General features: G+C 39.9%; 1 protein-coding gene across 3 annotated transcripts in view; it reads right to left on the bottom strand.

Moving 5' to 3' along the window:
• Positions 1-13,014: 13,014 nt before the first annotated feature.
• The window catches only part of LOC103121213 (coiled-coil domain-containing protein 170-like), a 31,233-nt gene continuing 20,194 nt past the window's right edge, over positions 13,015-24,053 (bottom strand). For 2 of the 3 annotated variants that reach the window (XM_060174856.1, XM_060174857.1), the window contains exons 7-9: positions 21,093-21,320; positions 17,951-18,163; positions 13,015-13,275 (exon numbers count right to left, since the gene is read on the bottom strand). In XM_060174856.1, coding sequence (XP_060030839.1) covers positions 13,123-13,275; positions 17,951-18,163; positions 21,093-21,320 — 594 coding nt within the window. In that variant the 3' untranslated portion in view covers positions 13,015-13,122. Of the gene's footprint in view, positions 13,276-14,417; positions 14,489-17,950; positions 18,164-21,092; positions 21,321-24,053 lie in introns of all 3 variants that reach the window. The other variant, XR_009545308.1, reaches the window with a different exon arrangement.

The raw sequence follows: 24,053 nt of genomic DNA, 5'->3' as shown, positions 1-24,053 counted from the left end.
AACTCTGGTGGTGGGAACAGTGTAGAGTTGTACCCCTATCATCTTGTAATTTTGTAAATCAATATTAGATCACAAATAAAAAGAAAAGAAAAGAATATATACCCTCCATACACAAATTTCCCTGTTTAGATGGTATAACTAGAAAATTCTACATCCCCTGGAAATTGTCTGGGGATTTCTCAAAACACTGGAGATGGACCCACCCTATGATCTGGCACTTCCTGTCCAAACAACACAAAAACATCTATGCAAAGAGATCCGTGTACACCTATGTTCATAGCAGCACAGTTTGTAATACTGGAAACAAACCAGTGGCCCAACAATAGACAAGTGGCTATGAAAGTTAGAGTATATAAACAAAATGGAATACTATTCAGCTGTAAAAAAAAAAATGATGTAACTACCTCCTTTGCCACAACTTGGATGGGACTTGAAGAAATGTTCAGTGAGATAAGCCAGAAGGAGAAGGACAAATACCAGATGGTCTTTCTCACAGGTAAAAAGTAAGAAATAAGAAAAGAGAGAGAGAACACAGGGTGAACCTGGACTGGGTGTGGTGTATTGCAGCAAAGCAACAGGTCTTGGGGGAAGGAGAGATTGGCAAGAGAGTAAAAGCACTTGCTGGGGACTCAGTGCACAATGGTAGACAGGGACTTGGGTGAGTGGTAGGAGTGGGGTGCAGACACCTGCCACGGGGAAGTAAGATGCCTCCAGCAACAGTCCTGTACCAGTTTTCCCAATAAAAGTTTTAAAAGAATTCTGTTGAAAATATCAACAACAACACACACACATGCACACATACAAAACACACACACACACACATACACACACACACACACTGCAATAGGTGGATATTTCAGTGTTGTGATTCTCCCTCTCCCTGTATATCTAAAGAAGTCAGCCCAGAGTAGTGAAATCCTGACAATGACCAAAAGAGAGAGGGGGAGAGAGAGAGAAAGGGAAAGAGAGGGAGATCAAGTAATCTTAAAAATCAATAATAAGGGGACCAGGCGGTAGTGCACTGGGTTAAGCACACATGGCACAAAGCACAAGGACCAGCGTAAGGATGCCGGTTCAAGCCCTCAGCTCCCCTGCAGGGGGGTAGCCTCACAAGCATTGAAGCAGGTCTTCAGGTGTCTTTCTCTCTCCCTCTCTGCCTTCCCCTCCTCTCTTGATTTCTCTCTGTCCTATCCAACAACAATGACAACAGTAACAATAATAATGGCAACAAAAATGGGGAAAATGGCCTCCATGAGCAGTGGATTCTTAGTGCAGGCCCCAGCGATTACCCTGTAGGCAAAAAAAAAAAAAAAAAAAAATCAACAATAAATTACCTATCCATGAGAGAAAGCATCAGACTATAACTCCAGCATACATGGTACTAGTGATTAAACCAGAGACCCCATACATGCAAGTCCTACACTACACCACTGTACTATCTCCCCAGAAACACAATCTAACTTTCAAATGGGAACAGTCCTGAACAGACTTTTTACCAAAGGGGATATACAGATGACAACTGAACATATGAAAAGATGCTAAATAAACAAGCAAACAAACAAAAAACAACACGGCACAAAACAAACAGGGCCCAGGCAGTGGCACACCTGGTTAAGCACACACATTATAATGCACAAGGACCCAGGTTCAAGTCCCTGGTTCTCACCTGCACGAAAGCTTCACGAGTGGTGAAAGAGGGCTACAGGTCTCTCTCTCTCTCTCTCTCTCGCCTCCTCCCCTCTCAATTCCTCTCTGACTCTATCCAATAAACACACACACACACACACACAACACAAAACAAACAAAAGAAGCTCAATGCCATATGACATTAGGCACCCTGCATATTGAAACAATGAGATACCACCACATACTGTTAGAAATGCTGGGAGTAGCATTCTGTCCCTTATGGCAGAAGAAGTTGATGGTGGAACTGAACTCCTGTGAAAAAAGCAATTGTGGGGGCTGGGCAGTGATGCACCCAATTAAGTGCACATATTACGATGTTCAAAGATATGGGTTCAAGCCCCAGCTCCTCATCTGCAGGGGGGAATGCTTCATGAGTGATAAAGCAGGTCTGTAGGGGTCTACCTTTCTCTCTTGCTCTATCTCCTCCACCCCTCTCAATTTCTCTGTCCTATCAAATAAAATAGAAAGAAAAAATGGAAAAATAAATAGCTGCAGGGAGCAGTGGATTCAAACTACTGGCCCAATGATAACCCTGGTGGGAAAAAAAAAGACCAAACATCTAAATAAATATTCCTTTAATAATGTGATAGATTATTTTAAATGCTAAAAATCCAAAACACTGAGAACACCACATACTGGTGAGCAAGTGGAGAATTGGAACTCTCATTTATTGCTACTGGAAAGAAAAATGATACAGCCATCTTGGGAAACATTTTAGCAGGTTCTTACAAAATTAAAAATGTTCTTATCATATGATCCACTGATCATACTCCTTGTTTACTACTGAATGAGTTGAAAATGTGTGCCCCAGGCTGGACAGCAGCATACTTGGTAGGGCATACACATTATATATGTAAGGATCTGCACTCAAGTCCCCAGTCCCTTGCCTGCAGGGGAAAACCACAAGCAATAAAATAGTGCTGCACATCTCTCCCTCTCTCTCCCCACCCCTTTCCCTTTCAGTCTCTCTCTGTCTTTATGAATAAAAATATTAAAAAATTAAAAATTAAAAAAATTAAAAAGAAAAAAGTCATTTAACTTGCTCAACAATTTGTTTGGCTTTGTATGTTAACTCTCTTTTCAGTCACCAGGTTCCAGATGTCATCAGGATGCTGGCCAGGCTTCCCTGGACTGAAGACCCCACCAATGTGTCCTGAAGCTCCACTTCCCCAGAGACCCACCCTACTAGGGAAAGAGAGAGGCAGACTGGGAGTATGGACCGACCAGTCAACGCCCATGTTCAGCGGGGAAGCAATCACAGAAGCCAGACCTTCTACCTTCTGCAACCCACAATGACCTTGGGTCCATACTCCCAGAGGGATAGAGAATGGGAAAGCTAACACGGGAGAGGGTGGGATATGGAGACTGGGTGGTGGGAATTGTGTGGAGTTGTACCCCTCCTACCCTATGGTTTTGTTAATTTATCCTTTCTTAAATTAAAAAAAAAGTCATTTAACCAAAATAAAGAAAAGAAAATGTACCCCAAAAGAAACCGGGGGGGGGGCGGGTAGTAGTGCAGCAGATTAAGTGCACAGAGCACAAAGCGCAGGGACCAGCCTAAGGATCCCAGTTCGAGCCCCCAGCTCCCCACCTGCATGGGAGTCACTTCACAGGTGGTGAAGCAGATCTACAGGTGTCTTTCTCTCCTCCTCTCTGTCTTTCCCTCCTCTCTCAATTTCTCTTTGTCCTATCCAACAACAATAACAATAATAAGAACAACAAGGGCAACAAGAAATGGAAAAAATGGCCTCCAGGAGCAGTGGATTCATAGTGTAGGAACTGAGCCCCAGTGATAACTCTGGAGGCAAAAAGGAAGAAAGAGAGAAAGAAAGAAAGAGAGAGAGGGAGAAAGAAAGAAAGAGGATCCTATATGTGAATGATTATAATTTATTTTAAATTACCAAAAACAAGCAAACAAAATTGGAAACAAGTAAGGCTCACCAACAAGTGAATAAGTGAATGGATACCCAGACTGGTATATCTGCACAACCAAACATTATTCATCAATAAAAAATGATAAGTTATAAAGCCATGAAAAGACATGGAGTATCTTAAAATAAAAATTGCTAAGTGACAGAAACTATTACAAACAGGCTACAAACTAAACTACTCCAATTATATGGCATGAAAAAGACAAAAGTATGGAGATAGAAAAAACAAAGGCTTGGAGAGCAGGAAAGAATGAATAGATGCAACACAGAACATTTACAGGGCAGCATAAATAGCCTGTTAGTAGTACAAAACTATGTACTCTGATGGTTATTAAATGTAACTATACATTTTCCAAAACAATCAAAATGTGGGAGGCAAGGCAGTGGCACATTGAGTCAAGCAAACATAGTACTAAGGACCCACGCAAGGATCCTGGTTCCAGCCCCTAGGGCCCTACCCGCAGAGTGGTTGCTTCACAATGAGTGAAGTATGTCTGCAGGTGTCTCTTTTTCTCTCTACCTTCCTATCTCCCTCTGCCCTCTCAATCTCTCTCTGTCCTGCTGGGCTAGCTTTACAGATGACCAGGAACTCATGGCTGAGAATGCAGTGCAACCAATCAATCTAATCTCTATTCATTAGAAAATCTTGTCCTTTATATCTCCTGAGGCAGAAGTGTCAGAAAGAGGAAGTACGTAGGATAGGGGGTGGGGAGAAGGAAAACAGGGTGTGACTAGGAGAGGGGTGGAGCGAAAAAAGAGTACAAATCAGTGGGATTAAACCAGTGCCCTGCAGGCAGGGCAGGTCTCAGGTAAAACAGTGATTATGTAAACAGACCACAGCTTCAAGCAATGCAGGGGAACGGAAGCAGACTTCGAAGCAGACCAACACTGTCCTATACAATAAAAAAAGAAAAGAAAAGAAAAGAAAAGAAAAGAAAAGAAAAGAAAGAAAATTGGTTGCCAGGAGCAGTGAATTCTAGTGCAGACAGCTCCAGTGATAACACTAGAGGCAAAAAAAAAAAAATTCAAAATGTGTAACATAGTAAACCCTAGTGTAAACTATGATATTTAGTTATTAGTGTATATATAAACTGATTCATCAGTTATAAGTGATCCACACTAAAGCAAAATGTTAATAGTGGGAGATTTGCAGATATAATTAAACTCTGTATTTTATATTTAAATCTCTAAGTCTAAACCTATCCTAAAAATAAAGTATATTAATTTTAAATGGTATATCCACACAACAGAATATTAAGAAATAAAAATAACAAAATGCCAGTATATGCTACATTAGTTAACCTCAAAAATATAACCGTAAGAGTACCCAGATATAAATGGCCATATAGTATAGTCATTAATTTCTATGAAATGTATATGAGCAAGAGCAATCTTTAGGGGTGACTAAAGTGTTCCAAAACTGAACTATGGTGGTGTATAGATTTGCTAAATTGATATATTTTCTAAATTTGCTCAAAATCATTGGGACAAGCTGGATAGAGCTGGAAGTGATTATGATAAATTAAATAAGTAAAGAAATGAAAGATGGGGAAGATAACATAGTGATTATGCAAAAATAGTTCCATGCCTAAGGGTCAAAGGTCCCAGGTTCAGTCCCCCATATTACGATACGTCAGAGCTGATCAGTGCTCTGGGAAAAACATACAAACAAGGAAGTTGGGCGCAGCGGGTTAAGCGCATGTGGTGCAAAGTGCAAGGACTGGCATAAGGATCCTGGTTCAAGCCCCCGGCTCCCCACCTACAGGGGAGTCGCTTCACAAGCAGTGAAGCAGGTCTGCAGGTGTCTGTCTTTCTCTCCCCCTCTCTTTCTTCTCCTCCTTTCTCCATTTCTCTCTGTCCTATCCAACAACAATGACAACAATAGTAACTACAACAATAAAACAAGGGCAACAAAAGGGAATAAATAATAAATAAATATTTAAAAAACATACAAACAAAAAACAGGCAGATAATTACTGGGTGGTTTCATGCATATGGAGAATGAAGATAACCAAAGTAGATGAACTTGAAATAAAAGATAACCAAACAATTTCTTCTTAGACTTTGTGAAGACTATTGGCGGTTGGGGGGAGGAAGAGGAGGGAAGCATATGACTTGTTGGTAAATATGATGATATTACATACTCCTGAAATCTTTAATTATGTAAATAACTAATAATAACTGATTTTTAAAGGTAATTAAACTCAAGCTGGGGAGAAAGCATAATAGCTATGCAAAAGATTTCCATGTCTGAGGCTCCAAGATCCCAGATTCAATCCCCAGCACCAAGATTAACCAGAGATGCCCATGTTCTGGTCTTTCTTTCTGTAACTCTCATTAATTTAAAAAAAAAAAAAAAAGTCATTAGACTTCACTAGTGTCAAAGGGATCATAAACTGTCACAAAAATTAACCTAAACATCCCATCTTCTTTAACATATGTGTGAACCAGAAATCAGTATGATCCTGTGAAGAGGTTGTACCCAAAGATTTCAAACTCTCTGCTAGGTGACAGAGAAACACAAACAACTCAAGCACATGTCAATCCTTAGCCATCAAAGATCCTTAAATAACAGCCAGGCCATGATGGTCAACCCATAATTCCCCAAAAGAATGGACTAAGGGGGGTGGTATATGGGAATGGAGGTGGTGTGGGAGATAGCTCACTCAGTAGAATGCATGAACTCACCCACCACATAAACACTCATTCTTTATCTAGTAGAATTACTTTTTTTTTTTTTTTGGCACCAGTTATTGCTACGGTTCTGTCCCTGGTGAGATTTTGTTGTCAGTGAGAGACAGAGATGGAAAGAAGGGGGAAAGGCAGAGACAAGGAGAGATTCTTGCAGCACTGTTTCATGGCTTGTCAAGCTTTCCCTCTAAAGGTAGAAACAAAGGCATTAACTTGCGTTCTCATGCGCCGCCCCGTCATGACCACCAGAGAGACTGACAAAGTCATCTCCTCTGGACCTGCATTCAGACTTCAAAGAAGCTGGGCAGAAGGACGGGAATGGGTCGACGCATTCTCCCCCGTTATTGCTACAAACAATTATACTGTCACAATTGATTAATAATGCTTTGGCAGTGCCTGGTGAGAAATTATACTACAAAGATGATAATAATTTTATTGTTAAAAAGGCCTTCTAAAATTATATAAATATATTTAAAACAAATTCTAAGTCATTAGATTATCAATTTTAATATTTTTCCTGGCTTTGTGTATGTCTTGCTGGTCACAATAAAAGACTACAACCATGACAAGCCTTCACATAAAGAATCAGCCTTTCATATGGTAAAAAGCTTTCTTAAAATAAAAAATTCCCTGTATGTAGCCCAATTTCAGTTTATGTGACTTAACAATGTTTTTATGTTTTTCCAAAGATAACAAAATCTCAGCTGATTCCAACAGCCTTAATAGTCTTTACTGATGAGTCCTCCTCAAAGACAAGACCACAGACTCCACACAGCATTCTTGGTGGAACACTCTTTACTATTAATATTTTAATTAGACACACAGAAAAAATCTGCCAGTGATGGGTTCTGAGAAACTACAACTAACAGTAGATATATACTGGTTAAATGAAAAGACCCCCTGTCAGGGTCCTAAAAAGACCAGATCCCGTCCTCATATGGGGACGAGGGCATGTTTGTGTTTTCTCCCATACAGATAATGAAGCCCGCTGGCCACCAGAGAGGTCCATCCAACAAACGGAGGAGAAAGAGACAAAATGCCTACAGATGCCGAGACCTATAAAAATTGACAAAAAAGATGGAGAAGCTGAGGCTTGAGATCACCCGGCGTTGTTGATAATGATTATACAAGAAAAATTAAGCTCATGATCTTCTCCCCATATGGGGTCGCTGCCATAGTAGTTATAAAACACTATGTGTTACTCCTTTGCCTTATAATTCCTCCACTCCCTGAGATAGGACTAGGAACCACCTTATGGGCATTTGACAACACAATAATATTTCCCATGACATTGATACCCTTCAGGCCCAGATTAGTGCCATAAGCGCTTCCTCCCTAGATACCCCGGATTTTTGAAAATTTGCCCAATCTCTAAAAGAGGGTTTGACATTTCTCAACCCTATTAATTGGCAACATATTCTCATATCACTGGGAGGCATTGTTTTCGTACTAGTAATTGTTCTGCTTATTCTTCCAGTCCTCTTCAAGCTCCTCTCCAGATCCATCAAACAGCTCCAAACCGAATTCCACTGCTTTAAACTAAATAAAAAAGAGGGAGATGCGCCGCCCCGTCATGACCACCGGAGAGACTGACAAAGTCATCTCCTCTGGACCTGCATTCAGACTTCAAAGAAGCTGGGCAGAAGGACGGGAATGGGTAGACGCATTCTCCCCCGTTATTGCTACAAACAATTATACTGTCACAATTGATTAATAATGCTTTGGCAGTGCCTGGTGAAAATAGAGTCAGAAGCACCCCCTCTCCCTTACACAGGAGCATATTTAAAAGTTACATTATAAAAGTGGAAAAGGTGGGTCAACATAGACAGACAAAACAAGTCATGTTATGACTTGCCCCTCATAGAAACAATACAGAGATTGAGGCCTCCCAGGTACAAGTTGACGTATTAAAACAAAAAAAGATTAATAGTTAAACTATACCAGACCTAGATGAGCAGTGGTCCACGACTAGGCAAAGATCTATATGCCCCCATAGAAGATTAATGGTAGAGATAGCCCTCAACAAAAGTCTAAAACAATTCTGGGTACAACCTCCCCTGGGAACAAAACGATACAAAGTATTGTACCCATTCTTTACAGTTATGGGGGAATAACATGTAGCCTGCCAAAGCCACAAGACTATTGTTACTTCTTTATGAGCTGGTTGCTTAGACAACCTAAATGTAACCTGAAAAAAATATAAAAGCTAATGCAGTTTCACTATTAAAACGAGTCCAGATTCACCCTCCAATAGAGTGTGGTGTCTATCTGTTCTCCCTCGCCCACTCCTGACCCACCTGGGAGGTTGCCTTCAAGACCCCTGACCCTCCTGCTGTTCATCCACTGAGTGGTCCGCGGCATTCTCATACATAGCAATGTGTGCATCTGCATACAGTTCACAGAGAGAAGAGTTTTGTAGGCACACAGACCTAGTGATAAACTTAGTAGCAAAACATACTGTAGAACGGTATGCAGTTAATAAAGGAATACGTATATATTTTTACAATCATGAGATGCTATCAAGTAGAAGAGAAATGTTGCATAATATTTTTACTAGATAATCCAACTTTTATAAAAGTACCAACACACACACACTTGTATATTTGCATAGCCATGATAGTAACATTGACTACTGAATTAAGATAGGCAGAAAAGAGAGGTGGGCAGTAGCGCAGAGGGTTAAGCGCATGTGGCACAAAACACAAGGATCAGCCTAAGGACCCGGTTCGATCCCCCAGCTCCCCAACTGTAGAGGAGTCGCTTCACAAATGGTGAAGCAGGTCTGCAGGTGTCTATCTTTATCTCCTCCTCTCTGTCTTCCCCTCCTCTCTCCATTTCTGTCCTATCCAACAACAACGACATCAATAACTACAGCAATAAAACAACAAGGGCAACAAAAGTGAATAAATAACTAACTATAAATACTTTTAAAAAGATAGGCAGAGAGAAAGTTGAGGAATATTGTTTCAAATCCTTTAGCATAATTTCAAGAGCTGTGGTAATAATGTCAGCACGTATATTTTCTGTTGTGGGGGAGGAGACGTTATGGCTTCAGGCCTTTTCAAATAGAAACAGAGATACACACATGTAGAGAGGGAAGAGAGAGACCTCAGCACCAAAACTTCCTCCACTGTGGTGGGGGTTCAGGTTCAGGTTCCCACCAATGGTGACGCAGACACACTACCCCGGTGGGTTATTTCACCAGTCCACTTTATACAATCTCCAAAAACTTTACCAAAGGTTGACTAGGGGGAGGTCGCGCGGTGGCGCACCCGGTTAAGCGAACAAAGTGAGGTCCCAAATTTAATCTCCATAATAACTGAAACTGAAGTTGAGCAGTGCTTTTTTTTTGGGGGGGGGGAGAAGAAAGGAGAGAGGGGGAGAAGGAAAACAAAGAGGACAAGGAAAGGAAGGAAAAAAACAAGGGTGGTTTTTTTACTTGCATGGACAGGCTGCAGTGGATCATTTCTATACACATTTCTTAGGGCAAAGTTAGAAGCTGAATAAGAGCACATAGATCTTCTGAATAACTAGGTTATAACTTCTGGCTAGTTGACTAGTTAAAATTTGTGCTGTCAGCTGAAAACATTAACATAAACTGACCCAGTCTCTAAGGAAAACAGTATCAAGTTTTCTCAAACTCGTAAAAATACATCGACGGGGTCAGGGGACAAGCTCGCTACAGAGGTAGCCTGCCACGCACGCGGCCCTGGTTCAAGTCCCGGCTTCACTCGCAAGCGACACAGCACCAGGCTGAGCAACTGCCAGGCCACCCCCTGCCGTTGAGCACCCCAAAGGGAGGCGTGAAGTCCCCACAGTTTTTCTGCGGTTTCCCCACCCGTACGCGACGGCACTTTCTGGACTTGCACCAGGCATCTTTCCCAGCGAGACAGTCACCGCCGACTCCTTCACGTAGCCTCACTCTACAGCAAAGGACTTTCTAGACCGCGCAGGTGCAGCCACGGTCGGCGGTCTGAGGGCGCAAGCGCAGTAGTACACTCTCTCTTTAAGGTTGTAGGTGCCCGGCCGGGTGAAGAGTCCTGCGCAGCCGCAGAAGAAATCGCTCCACAGGTTGTGCTGTGACCACAACGCAGTCCTGAAGGTGAATTTCGCAGAGGCGGCTCAGCTGCGCCAGTATCAAGTAACCATATTTGAGTGTATGGGCCCTATAGGGGAGCTCCAGACTAGGGTGTGGTGGTAATGGTTACTCTTGACAGGGGGAACACTAGGCAGAGTATAGAGTCTTATAGGGGGTCTCAGGTGGAGATTATTGTCAGCCTGTCACACCCGAAAACAAGAGCTTTGCAGCTTCAAGATTCGGGTTCAAAACTTTTTTTTTTAAAGATTTTTTTATTTATTAATGAGAAACATAGGCGGAGAGAGAAAGAGCCAGACATCACTCTGGTACATGTGCTCAGGGGATTGAACTCAGGACTTCATGCCTGAGAGTCTGATGCTTTATCCACTGCGCCACCTCCCGGACCACTCAAAACTGTTTTTTCCAAAGTAATTTTAATCAGTTCACAGATTTATGTAGCTTTGAAAATATCCATGCTTCAACCCCACAGCACTAAAACAGGAATAAAGAGTGCTCCAGTGTTGATACTGTAAACTACTTGGAGCTAAAACTTGCAGTATTTTCCTAGTAACCAAGTATCATTGGGAAGAATGATACTTTAATGCTGGAAAAGTCCATGGCATGCTGAGTACCCTGTCATGCACCAGTGTCTCTGCACAGTTTGAGAAGCATGACTTTGAACATTTAGAAAGCAAGTGATAGAGGTGGGGGTGCTGGGGGAGGCTGGACCATGATGCACACATTACCATGCCAAGGACCTAGGTTCAGAGCATAAGGGAAGCTTCATTAGTATTGAAGCAGTGCTGCAGGGTGACTCTATCTCCCCTTTTCCTGTCAATGTCTCTATACAATAATATATATATATTTTTTAAAAATATGAAAGTGACTGGTTGTCATTTTTCCTTGAGTGAACATACGAGATAATTTTCCTTTAAAATTATACTTCTGCAAGGATCGATGTGCTCTAACTCCTTTCACCCTAAAGATTCCTCTCTAAGCCTGATGGAAGGGCCTTTTTTTTAAAAAAAAAATTATATTTATTTTCCCTTTTGTTGCCCTTGTTGTTTTTCATTGTTGTAGTTATTATTATTATTATTGATGTCATCATTGTTAGATAGGACAGAGAGAAATTGAGAGAGGAGGGGAAGACAGAAAGGGGGAGAGAAAAATAGACACCTGCAGACCTGCTTCACCGCCTGTGAAGCAAGGAAGGGCCTTTTAAGTGGCAGTTGCCAGTGCGGAGTATCCATATACGTACCCAGATTCTGACCTGTCCGTACAGAGGACGTCTTCAATAAACTTAAAACTACTTTGAAAGATGAGTAGTTTCCTGTTTTAATAAATTAAAAGGTTAGGAAGATACCACAGTGGAAGCAGATAAGACTTGCATGGAAGAGGTTCCCACTTCTATCCTGGGCAATATCAATATCTAGAACTGAGCTGCGCCCTGCTCAACATAATGTATTAACAAATCAAATTAGAAATTATACTATTAAAAATGTTTATTATTAACTCAGAGATGTTCTATTATCAGGATAACAGTGGCAGGTGCTATTAAGTAAGAAAATTAAAACATAATACAGTCTTGCACACTTATATTCTTAATGCATTTTCTCCTCTACATTTCTTGTCTGATTCTCATACTCTGCTAATCAAGTACATTAGATCCAAATTACAGAATATGGGGTGAGAATATTTTGCAGACACCTATCACAGGAATGTGAGAAATTTTACCCATATGTAAACAATTGTACTGTAAATCATTTAACTTCTCTCAATAAAATAATTACAAAATTCAAATTACAGAATTTAATTTTGTAAGGGGGAAATATCCAATGTACTGTTTGTTCACTCTATGCGATTAGCCTTGGGTGTAAATATTCCAATGAATATTACAAGTTCTGATTAATAGTCCATCTTAAAATACAGTTAGTAATGAATACATCTTATTTACTTTAACTTTTTTTTTTTGTAGAGACAAAGTGAAAAAGACCACAGCAACAAAGCTTCCTTCTTCAGAGGACCTAGTGGGGGTTGTATTGTTATATGGGAAACTGGGGAATGTTATGCATGTACAAACTATTGTACTTACTGTTGAATGTAAAACATTAATTCCCCAATAAAAAAAAATCAGTCAAAAAAAAAAAAAAGAATCAAAGAAAAACACACACACACACACACACAAAAAGCTTCCTTCAATGCAGTGAAGACCAGGCTTGAACCTGGGTTATGTACATGGCAAAACAGAATACTATATAAGTAAGCTATTTTGCCAGGCCTGTAATGAATACATTTAAGATATTATAGTTGCCCTTTGAATAACACATCTATGTACAATTTGATTTCTCCAAATCTATTTACCATATATATAAGTAACTAGACAATAAATAAATGTATATAACAAGATTATGACAAAGCTCTAAGTCCCTATGGTGAAACCAAGATCACCATCTGATGTAGAATGAAATATACTGACAACTCTCTTGGAAATGTACCCTTACAGTAGTAACAGTTCTGTAAATCAACATTCCTTCAATAAGATATTGATTTTGGGAAAAAAATATATATAAAGGTTATGACAAAGAAATATTGAGTGCCAAAAACAAAAAGATAGAGGAGATAAAGAGGACATTTTTCAATGTATTTTATTCATAATGTAACCATAATCAAGATGCTACAGGAAATGTCCCATATCTGTTAATGTTCTTGCTGACAGCATGGAAGATGTTGAATTTTTTATTCATTATCCTGTCCAGCCTGACCAGTCTTTGACTTGTTAGAATCTTCATAAACTTGTATAATAAGCCTTAGGTGATTAATGATTTCCTTGTGTGATGTTTTTGTGTTAAATCCCAACATTTTCAGAATAGTTTCTTGAAAGTTGGCAAGCTACAAAGAGCCACCACAAAAAAAATTAAGATATATTATTAATTTTGGTCACCTACGTACTGCATATAGTAAGATTGGTACTAGAAACCTAGTCTTATTTAACATTTCTTTGTGAAATGTATTGTTCTGCATGTAAGTACTTATTTATATAAGAACTTTACTCAGTTCTGACTTATAGTGTTGCTAGAGATTATGGGACCTCAGAGCTTCAGGCATGAAAGTCTGTTGCATAAACCAATATACCATCTCCCTGACCCTCATCTACTATTTAATCTAGAAAAATTGTCTCCTGTATTACAAAAACTTTTCACTTAAAATTTGAGTTATTAAAATTTTCCTTTTATGATTATTATTTTTTATTTGTGTTGCTTTTATTTCTGAGTGTTTTTTTTTCACACATAAGGTAATTGCTTTTTGAACTTCTAGCTTGCTGTATGACAATAATAGTGTCCTAGATATATGTCTCTTTCTCATCCTCCAAAAACTAGAATAGATGAATAAGAACAAGTAAGTCATACCTAAAAAAAAAAAAAATAGAGAGAATACTACAGATAAGTTTGCATACGAGTAGGAAAATACCCTAAGTCAGCAGAAGCAATTAAGGATGTTTTCACTGGTGTCCAAAAATGGGACAGTTCATATATTGATAAATGCTACAAGTAAGTCTGAGGGTTGCTTGATCAGCATACCATCAAATAGGGAAGAAAAAAACAGAAATGGAAATTTTAGACACTGCGCTGTCTGAGGGAAAAGGGGTACACTGGAGAGGGAAAGATGTCTGTTGGAAGCTGGTGATAAAGAAAAATAAAAACATGAAACAAAACAATTTAAATTAAGAAACATATAAGCAAGAGTATTGCCAAGTCAAATATATAAACCCTAGCCCCTAAATAAAAGGCTTTATGTAGTCTACTTTAAGAACTGTACGAATAGAAGAGGGTAGTACTATATCAGAGCACTATCAAGTAAGCCCTGCCCCTAGCAACCCTAAAGCAGAAACATCTGAAATCAAAAGGCTAACACAATTCAAGGGATTTTAAAGTGAACAGTTAAGAAACGGGGAGGTGGAGGGAGGTGGAGCACACAGTACAGTGGACACATTACCATGAAGCAGGACTCAGGGTCAAGCCTGTGGCCCTCACCTGCCAGGGGTGAAGCTTCATGAGTAGTGCTATGAGTGTCTCTCTCTTTCCTCCCTCCTCTAATTCTGTCTCTGTTTGAAAAGAAAGGGGGAAAAACACACACAAAGTGAATTCATGGTGAATATTCATTTTAAAAAACTAAAAATAAGAAAGGTGGTAACAAGTATCACCCAAACTGTTCAGGTGATGGAAGTACCCACCCCGCATGCAAATAATCATAAAGCAAAAGGAAAAACAGGTCTTGCAAAATGCCTGATATGAGTTAAATATCAAACAGGGACTTGCAAACAAGGGGGAAAACACAGTTCTTTTGAATCAGAAATGTAATGAGTCAGAACAGAAATAGACCAAATAAGATGTGCTTGATTGAATTCAAGCAAGAACAAAACAAAATCATCTCAGAAATAGAGAGTGCCTAATGAAAAATAGATCAAACTAAAAATAATAAAAGACACTGAGGGGGTCAGGCAGTGGTGCGCCCAGTTACGTGCACTTATCACCATGTGCAAGGACCCTGGTTCAAGCCCCCACTCCCCACCAGCTGGGGGGATGCTTCACAGTGGTAAAGCAGGTCTGCAATTGTCTATCTTTTTATCTCTGCACCCCTCTCCTTTCAATTTATCTCTGTCCTATCAAATAAAAATAGAAAATAAGGGAGTCAGGAGGTAGCGCAGCGGGTTAAGTGCACATGGCACAAAGCACAAGGACTGGTCTAAGGATCCTGGTTCGAGCCCCTGGCTCCTCATCTGCAGGGGAGTTGCTTCACAGGTGGTGAAGCAGGTCTGCAGGTGTCTATCTTTCTCTCCCCCTTCTGTCTTCCCCTTTTCTCTCCACTTCTCTCTGTCCTATCCAATGAGGACAACATCAATAACAACAATAAAAAAAAACAAAGGCAACAAAAGGGAATAAATAAATAAAATGAAACAAAATATTTAAAATAAATAAATAATAGAAAATAAAAAAAGAAAAAGAAAAGAAAAAATGGCCACCAGGAGCAGTGGATTTGTGATGATTTGTCATACAGGCACTGAGCCCCAGCAATAATCCTGGTGGCAATGAGAAAGAGACAGACTGAGGAGAAGAATATACAAGTAAATGTGCATAAGTTCAAAGAAGAAAATATTTTAATGCGAAATAGAGAAAGATACAGAATGAGACAGAGGGGAGTCGCGCTGTCGCGCAGCGGGTTAAGCGCAGGTGGCGCAAAGCACAAGGACCGGCATAAGGATCCCGGTTCGAACCCCAGCTCCCCACCTGCAGGGGAGTCGCTTCACAGGCGGTGAAGCAGGTCTGCAGGTGTCTATCTTTCTCTCCTCCTCTCTGTCTTCCCCTCCTCTCTCCATTTCTCTCTGTCCTATCCAACAACGACAACAACAATAATAACTACAACAATAAAACAACAAGGGCAACAAAAGGGAATAAATAAATAAAATAAATATTTAAAAAAAAGAATGAGACAGAGAGAGAGAGAACGAGAGATGCAGACCAGAGCTCAATTCTGGTTTATGTTGGTCCTAGGGATTGAATTTAGGACCTTAGAGCCTCAGGCATGAAAGTCTTTTGTATAACCACTTGTTAATTGGTTAAAATTACGTGTTTTAAGCAACTAATAGATATGTGATATAATTTCACTATAGATTTAAATGTTTAAAAAGATCAGTCTATGTAATGAGAGAGAATAACACAGTGGTGAAATTTAAACTCTGGACCTCACACTTGCAAGCTTGCAAGTCTTACACTATACTACTGCATAACCTTGCAAGCCTCAGTAGCCTAAGTTTCAGTCTTTAAAAAAATCTCTTTGCTAAGCATTGAGACCACTAGAGCCCCCCTGCTGGAATTAGGGAGCTCAGAAATCCCCAAGATTCTTACCCCCTCATTTCTGCTCAGTTCCCTCTCTGGGTTTTTTTTTTTTTTTTTTGCTTCCAAGGTTATTGCTGGAGCTTGGTGCCTGCTCCATGAATCCACTGCTCCTGGAGGCTATTTTTTCCCTTTTGTTGCCCTTGTTGTTTATCACTGTTATTGTTATTATTGTTGTTGTTATTGTTGCCACTGATGTTGTTGGATAGAACAAAGAGACATAAAGAGAGGAGGGGAAGACAGAGAGGGGAGAGAAAGATAGACACCTACAGACCTGCTTCACCTCCTGTGAAGCAACCCCTCTGCAGGTGGAGATCTGGAGGCTGGAAACGGGATCCTTACACCCATCCTTGAACTTCAAGTATGTGCGCTTAACCCACTGCAGCCCTACCACCAGGTCCCTAGTCTTGAATTCTAAAACTCAATGCCCCCCATCTCCAACATTTCCATGTAGTAGTTATACCTGTCATCGTGTTTTCTCTTCCTTGCAACTTCTACCTCCTCCTTTTCTCCTGACTCCTTATTCTGTTGCAGATTGCTCCCTGATCTATGAATCTTCTCATCAATTACGATCTATTTCTGAGGGTCAGGTAGTAGTGCAGCGGGTTAAGTGCATGTGGAGCAAAGCACAGGGACCTGCATAGGGATTCCCGATTCGAGCCCCCGGCTCCCCACCTGCAGGGGAGTCACTTCACAAGCAGTGAAGCAGGTCTGCAGGTGTCTTTCTCTCCCCCTCTCTGTCTTCCCCTCCTTTCTCAATTTCTCTCTGTCCTATCCAACAACGAACAACATCAACAACTACAATAATGACCACAACAAGGCTACAACAATAAATGCAACAAAAGGGGAAAAAATGGCCTCCAGGAGCAGTGGATTCATGGTGCAGGCACTGAGCCCCAGCAATAGCCCTGGAGGCAAAAAGAAAAGAAAAAAGATCTATTTCTATAGGTACCACCCCAAGTTAATGCCTTCTTCATGCAGTCAATGGGCCTGGATTAAGTGGTACTCCTTGTTGTGTCCACATCACCAAGTATGTCTCTATGATTTGCACCCACCACACTGCCAGAAGATATGTAATTAGTACTTGCCAGATTAATTAATTAATAGATAATTATTAAGCAATAAAGGTGGTGATGCCTCAGAAATTTTCCTTGATATAGTAAAAATCAAAGTAAATTTAGAAACACTATCTTAATGTCCTAGAATGTGACCAGGCCCTAAGCAGTTTCCCATGAACTCCATTTCCACATCCTTAGTACCGCTAGCATTGCATAGGCAGAGTGTATATACAAACCAACCTAAGCTAAGAGAACCATGTATCACATCCCTCACCACTGTGGATTCACCAGAGATGGACATTTGACCTGAGTCTGTAAGATCCTTCCTTGGGATTCTCAATGCTATCAAAGAAATTCTAACTACAGATTATCGTTACTATCTGACAGACAACACAACACACAAAGGAATGGCTATGAAGAGATTGTGAGAAAGTTTCAGGTGCTGATTCTAGAGCCTAGGTTCATCTCTGCTCCCTCAAAGGTCTGGTAGTTTAAATTTACCTTTGATACCAAAAACCAGTATATCTCCTCTAAATCAAAACCGAAGCTGAGACAGGTGATTAGCATTTCAACTTAACAAACTTAATGAAATAATAGTTAAACAACAACCACCACCTCTTCTTGTCCTGACACTTCTTCAACTGTGGTCTTTGCTGTGCAGACCTCAGAAATGACATCTAAGGTCTGATGATCTCGCTCTTCTTCCATTCTTGCCTGTTGTTCAGTAGAGTCATACGTAGTTTTCAAATTGTCTGTTTTCATAATTGTTTCCCCTTTAATTGTTTCAATATTTGTTAAAGATTTCCTGAGTTTTTCAATTGTTTTGTCCTGTAAAGGTGGGGGGGGTGTGGGAAGAGGTGGTAGAGATGGTTGTGATTAGACCCTTTCTAAATAGACATACTACAAGACAAATTCGTGCTCCTTAAGAGCTATATATGGAAAAGGGGAGAATAATAATCCACACCTTATGAGTTGAGATGGTTTTTTTTCACCACCATACTTATTAAGACCCAAGATTCTGTGAGCACTTACCTTAAATGGGTAGGCCTAGACCTCTAGTGGCTCTGTCTCACCACTGTCACTGGTCATGTCCATCAGGAACAACATAGTGGACCCCTCTGTGGGCCCCTATAGGACCTTGCCCTCAATGTGGATAAATAAGGGTAGGGAATATTCCATTCTCCAAAGGGAAGTTGGATAAGATACTCTACCTACTACCTGAGGATGATGGGTCCTGAAAATAGTGCAGCCTGGAATGTTCCTAACCGTGACCACAGAATGCGAGCTCAGACCTACAGGGACGCAGAGGTTACATAGGCTCCTGTGCTGACTATGGGCCTCAGATCAAATCTATGGGGTGTACAGTTAACAATATTTATACACTTTTCCCATATTTGGGAGCTACTCTCCTCCCTGATTCAGCTTTCTAGTTCTTTTTTCCAACTATGACACCACCTCCCCAGACAATAACTAGGTCACCTGCATGTTAGATGTCAAGCTCAGACAAAAACTAGTAAGGTCATGGGACTCTTGGAATATACCTAAAATAGACCTACTAGCTTTTTCCAGAATGGAGACCCCAATCTCCTTCTGCAATATTCTTGCCTTTAGGTTCATGATTAGTCAACAATTTGTTCTGCCTTATATCTTAACTCTTTTACAGCCACCAGGTTCCAGATGCTATCATGATGCCAACCTGACTTCCCTGGGCAGATGACCCCACCAAGATGTCCTGGAGCCCATCTCCCCAGATCCCTACACAACTAAGGAAAGAGAGAGACAGGCTGGGAATATGGATTGACCTGCCAATGCCCTTGTTCATTGGGGAAGCAATTACAGAAGCCAGACTTTCCACCTTCTGTACCCCATAATGATCCTGGGTCCATACTCCCAGAGGGACAAAGAATAGGAACGCTTTCAAGGGAGGGGATTATATATGGAGTTCTAGTGGTGGGAATTACATGGAATTGTGCCCCTCTTGTCCGATGGTCTTGTCAATACTTCCATTTTATAAATAAATAAATAAATAAATAAATAAATAAATAAAACCTTTTAGGGCTGGGGAGATAGCATAATTGTTATGCAAAGAAACTCTCATGCTTGAGCCTTCAAAGTCCAGGTTCAATCTCCCACACCACCATAAGCCAGAGCTGAGCAGTGCTCTAGTGGGGAGGGGAAAAAAAAAAAATATATATATATATATATAATATATGGCTTTCATGAGGTCCCAAGTTCAATACCCAGCACCACCATAAACCAGAGCTGAGCAGTGCTCTGGTGTCTGTCTGTCTGTCTGTCTCTCTCTCTCTCCGTGTGTGTGTGTGTGTGTGTGTGTGTGTAATTAAGATATTTTGAAATAATCTTTTAATTTTATGCCACTGTAGCACAATTTAGACCAAATAATTTTTTTCCAATTAAGATTGGAAATAGGATTTTACAAGCATTAAACCTTTTTTTCATTTTTTTATTTGTGATTATTAGTGAGTTACAAGATTTTAAGATAATAAGATATAGTTCTGAGGGGTCAGGCAATGGTGCACCAGGTTAAGCACACATAGTACAAAGTGCAAGGACTCACTCAAGGATCCTGGTTTGAGCCCCTGACTCCCACCTGCAGTGGGGTCACTTCACAAGTGGTGAAGCAGATCTGCAGGTGTCTTTATTTCTCCCTCTATATCTCCCTCTTCTCTCTCAATTTCTCTCTGTCCTATCCAATAAAAATGAAAAAAAAAAAAAAAGCCTGCCAGGAGCACTGAATTCATAGTAGCAGCACTGAGCCCTAGCGATAATCCTGAAGGCAAAAAAAAAAAAAAAAAAAAGTATAGTTCCACACCCTCTAGGATTCTGTGTCCCTACCTATCCATTTCCCAAATATAACCACCATGAGTGCTTTTACAAATGAAGCATTTGGTGTTTAAAGAGGCTTAACATATAGTTCATGTCTTCAAAAGTATCAGTCTCTACTAACCAAACAGGAATAGGTAAAATAACTGGCTCTGCAATAAGAGAAATACTGCTGATAAAATGGTTACCAGAAGGCTTACAGTATCTGATGTGTCTATAGTGTAAGGCATAAAATATAAGTTTGGAATATTACTATTAGAGTTGATACTGGGAAGTTCCAAGGAGGAGTAAAAAAGAATTTTTTTAAAGACTGAATTTTTAAACAATTCTCTTAGTAAGAGAGACAAAAATAAGATTAAAATAAAAATAAAGGGTTCCAGAATCCTCCATGTTGAATACTAAGGCAAGTACATGAGACTTGAGTGCAATTGCTAATATTCTTTCTTAAGGTGACTAGCTTTGTAAGTACCCAGTTTCATTACTCTTCAATATACAACATACTAGGATAAAAATCTTTTGTACGCATGTAGAAGAATTTTAGTGTTTTTCTTTTAAATGCAGTGCCTGGTACCAAACCCAGGACCTCATAAATATACATTTCTACTGAATCACTTCCCTGGGTCCACTTTTATTCTATATCTTCCCTGGGTCCACTTTTATTCTGTATCTCTCAGAGTGAGACAACAGAGCTCTACCATCTGTGAAGGACCACACTTTTCTTCCTTGGTGTTTTCCAGAGTGCTCCCATGTAATTCCAGTGATCAAACAGATGGCCTCATGTGTGGAATGCATGCACTCTCCTCATGCAGTCCCCTCCCAGGTTCCTCAGTGAGTCAAATGAGAAACATACATCTAAAATAACACTAGATCAAAGCTTAAGTGAATTTCTTTAAAGCCTTCCTTCTTTACTTACTTTAAGGACATTTACTCTTGTCAGTTGAGTTTTCATATTTTTATTGGACAATTTCAAATCACTGAGCTGTTTCTGTAGTTTCTGAACTTTCTCTTCTAATCTTCGAGTTGTAGCAGTCTGCAAATTATGCTGAATATTCAATAGCATATGTTGCTTGCTGTCCTTCTCTAGCTGTTTAAACATCTTGCTTCGCTCATCTATCTGGGTATTCTTTGTTCTGGAGCTTTCCTTTGTAGGAATCAACAACATGAAAAAAAACAGAAGATATGCTGAAAATGGTGTGCTATTCTAGAGCGATAAATTGCAAATGTAATAATATTTAAATTAGTACAGTTTCTGTCATCATGAATGTGTGTTAGTAAAACAATACAGGAGCTAAAACATGACAAGAGAATTGATAGTTCAAAGCTTAACAGCATACATTTAAGGAAACAATTTTATGAACACCAGATAGTAGTATAGCTTTCACTTTGTTGTCACTGGGGCTTAGTTACTCTGGGTAAACACTTTTGCAAATATGAGGGCCAGGAGGTAACACACCCGGTTAAGTGCACATAGTATGAAGCTCAAGGGCTCGTGCAAGGACCAGAGCAAGGATCCCAGTTCCAGCCCCCAGCTCCCCACCTGCAGAGAGGTCGCTTCACAAGTGGTAAAGCAGGTCTACAGGTGTTTTTCTCTCATCTCCTCTCTATCTTCCCCTCCTTTATCAATTTTTCTCTGTCCTATCCAATAAAATGGAAAAATAGCTTCCAGGCACCAAACCCCAGCAATAACCCTGGAGGGGAAAAAAAAATACTTTTTCAGGTGGAGAGAGACACCACAGCATCAAGGTCTCCTCCAATGCAGGGGAAGGGGGTCAGGGCTTAAACCTGAGCATAAGTTAATTTAACTTTTCTAGGAATGTATTATAAGTAAATAATTATAAAAATCGATAAAGATTCATTTAGAAATCTATGATGATGCCACCAAGATGGCAATAGAGGAGATTCTTTATTTTGATCCCAAGAAAAATAACTAGCAACCACAAGGCAGTTGGTTCAGCAGTAGAATACAGGACTTGCATGGCTGAGGTCCCAAGCTTGAGCCGTAGGACTCAATATGCTAGATTGGTAGTCTGGGTCCCTCATTCTCTCTCACACATAAATAAATATCCAAATCTAAATCAACAACAACAAAAAACAATTAGCCACAATTAGTTTCCCTTTGTATGGTACCCCCATTTCATGAGTGAAGGCTTGAATCTGGGTCCTCACACATGTTAATCTACTGGACGCGCTACTGCCAGATACTCTCAAGGAATGTACTAAAGTTTCCTGTATGGCCTAAAGTTTGTTTTGATAACTATTCTTTTTGTGCCTGTAAAGAATATGATCTCTATTTGTCGGGTATAAAGTTCTATACCTAATGTTCAAGAATGTTATTTCAGGAGTTGGGTAGTAGCACAGTGGGTTAAGCGCACATGGCGCGAAGCACAAGGACTGGCATAAAGATTCCGGTTCCAGCCCCAGGCTTCCAAACTGCAGAGGAGTCGCTTCACAGGTAGTTTAAGCAGGTCTGCAGGTGTCTAGCTTTCTCTCCCCCTCTCTATCTTCCCCTCCTCTCTCCATTTCTCTCTGTCCTATCCAATAACAATGACATCAATAACGACCGTAAAACAACAAGGGCAACAAAAGGCAATAAATAAATAAATATTAAAGAAAAAAAGAATGTTACTTCTGTGGTTTGGGTTGTTTTTATTCTGGTTATTTTTATTTCAGGTTGGTGAAATAACTCAATTTGATCGTGGAAAAGTTACGCTCAAGTTCTTCAAGCATAATTTCTGGTTGTTGTCCCTTCTGTTCTGTCAGTTTGTATATATGCATTTATGATGATTTTTGCTGACTTGTTTTTTTTCTTAAGCACTAGAAACATTATCTTCCACATAACTATATATCTGGCTAACATGATAACTGAAATTCTACTTTGAGTTATTTCTGAGGGAACTCATAAAACACTATATACAATAGTTAAACCAAGAAGAAACATTGGAGAAATGAAACAAGACAAGAGCCCAGGCAATATAGTAAAGTGTTGGGCTACACAATTAACATACAAAAGTCAGTAGCATTCCTTTATGCAAACACTTCTTCTTCTAGCGTTTGCCCTTCTTCTGTAGCCAGTCAACAGCATCAGGTTGAAAGCTGTCAGGAGCTGCTTGTTGCTGGCTTTGAAAGTGACTGGGATCCAATGCAAACACTAAGTTACAACAAGAAGAAATCCAGAAACCAATTCCTTTTACTATAGCAACAAAAACAATAAAATATCTAGAAGTAAACCCGATCAAAGAAGTGAAAGACCTGTATACTGAAGATTATGAGTCACTAATTGAAAAAGACACAAAGAAGTGGAAAGATATTCCATGTTCATGGGTTGGAAGAATTAACATCATCAAAATGAATATACTGCCTAGAGCCATATGCAAATTTAATGCAATCCCCATCAAAATCCCAACCACATTTTTTAGGAGAATAGAATAAAAGCTACAAATGTTTATCTGGAACCAGAAAAGACCTAGAATTGCCAAAAACAATCTTGAGAAGAAAGAACAGAACTGGAGGCATCACACTCCCAGATCTCAAATTATATTATAGGGCCATTGTCATTAAAACTACTTACTTAGTACTGGAACATGAATAGACCCACTGACCAGCGGAATAGAATTGAGAGCCTGGAAGTAAGCCCCTACACCTATGGACATCTAATATTTGACTAAGGTGCCCAGACTATTAAATGGGGAAAGGAATGTACGAACTATTGTATTTACTGTCAAATGTAAAACATTAATTCCCCAATAAAGAAATTTTTTTAAATGGGGAAAGGAGAGTCTCTTCAACAAATGTTGTTTGAAAAATTGGGTCTAAACATGCAGAAGAATGAGACTGAACCACTATATTTCACCAAATACAAATGTAAATTCCAGGT

This window comes from Erinaceus europaeus, chromosome 16 (assembly GCF_950295315.1).
Source record: "Erinaceus europaeus chromosome 16, mEriEur2.1, whole genome shotgun sequence".
Classification (NCBI taxonomy): domain Eukaryota; kingdom Metazoa; phylum Chordata; class Mammalia; order Eulipotyphla; family Erinaceidae; genus Erinaceus; species Erinaceus europaeus.
The sequence above is the reverse complement of the archived record's forward strand: the minus strand, read 5'-3'. Positions and strand labels throughout refer to the sequence as shown.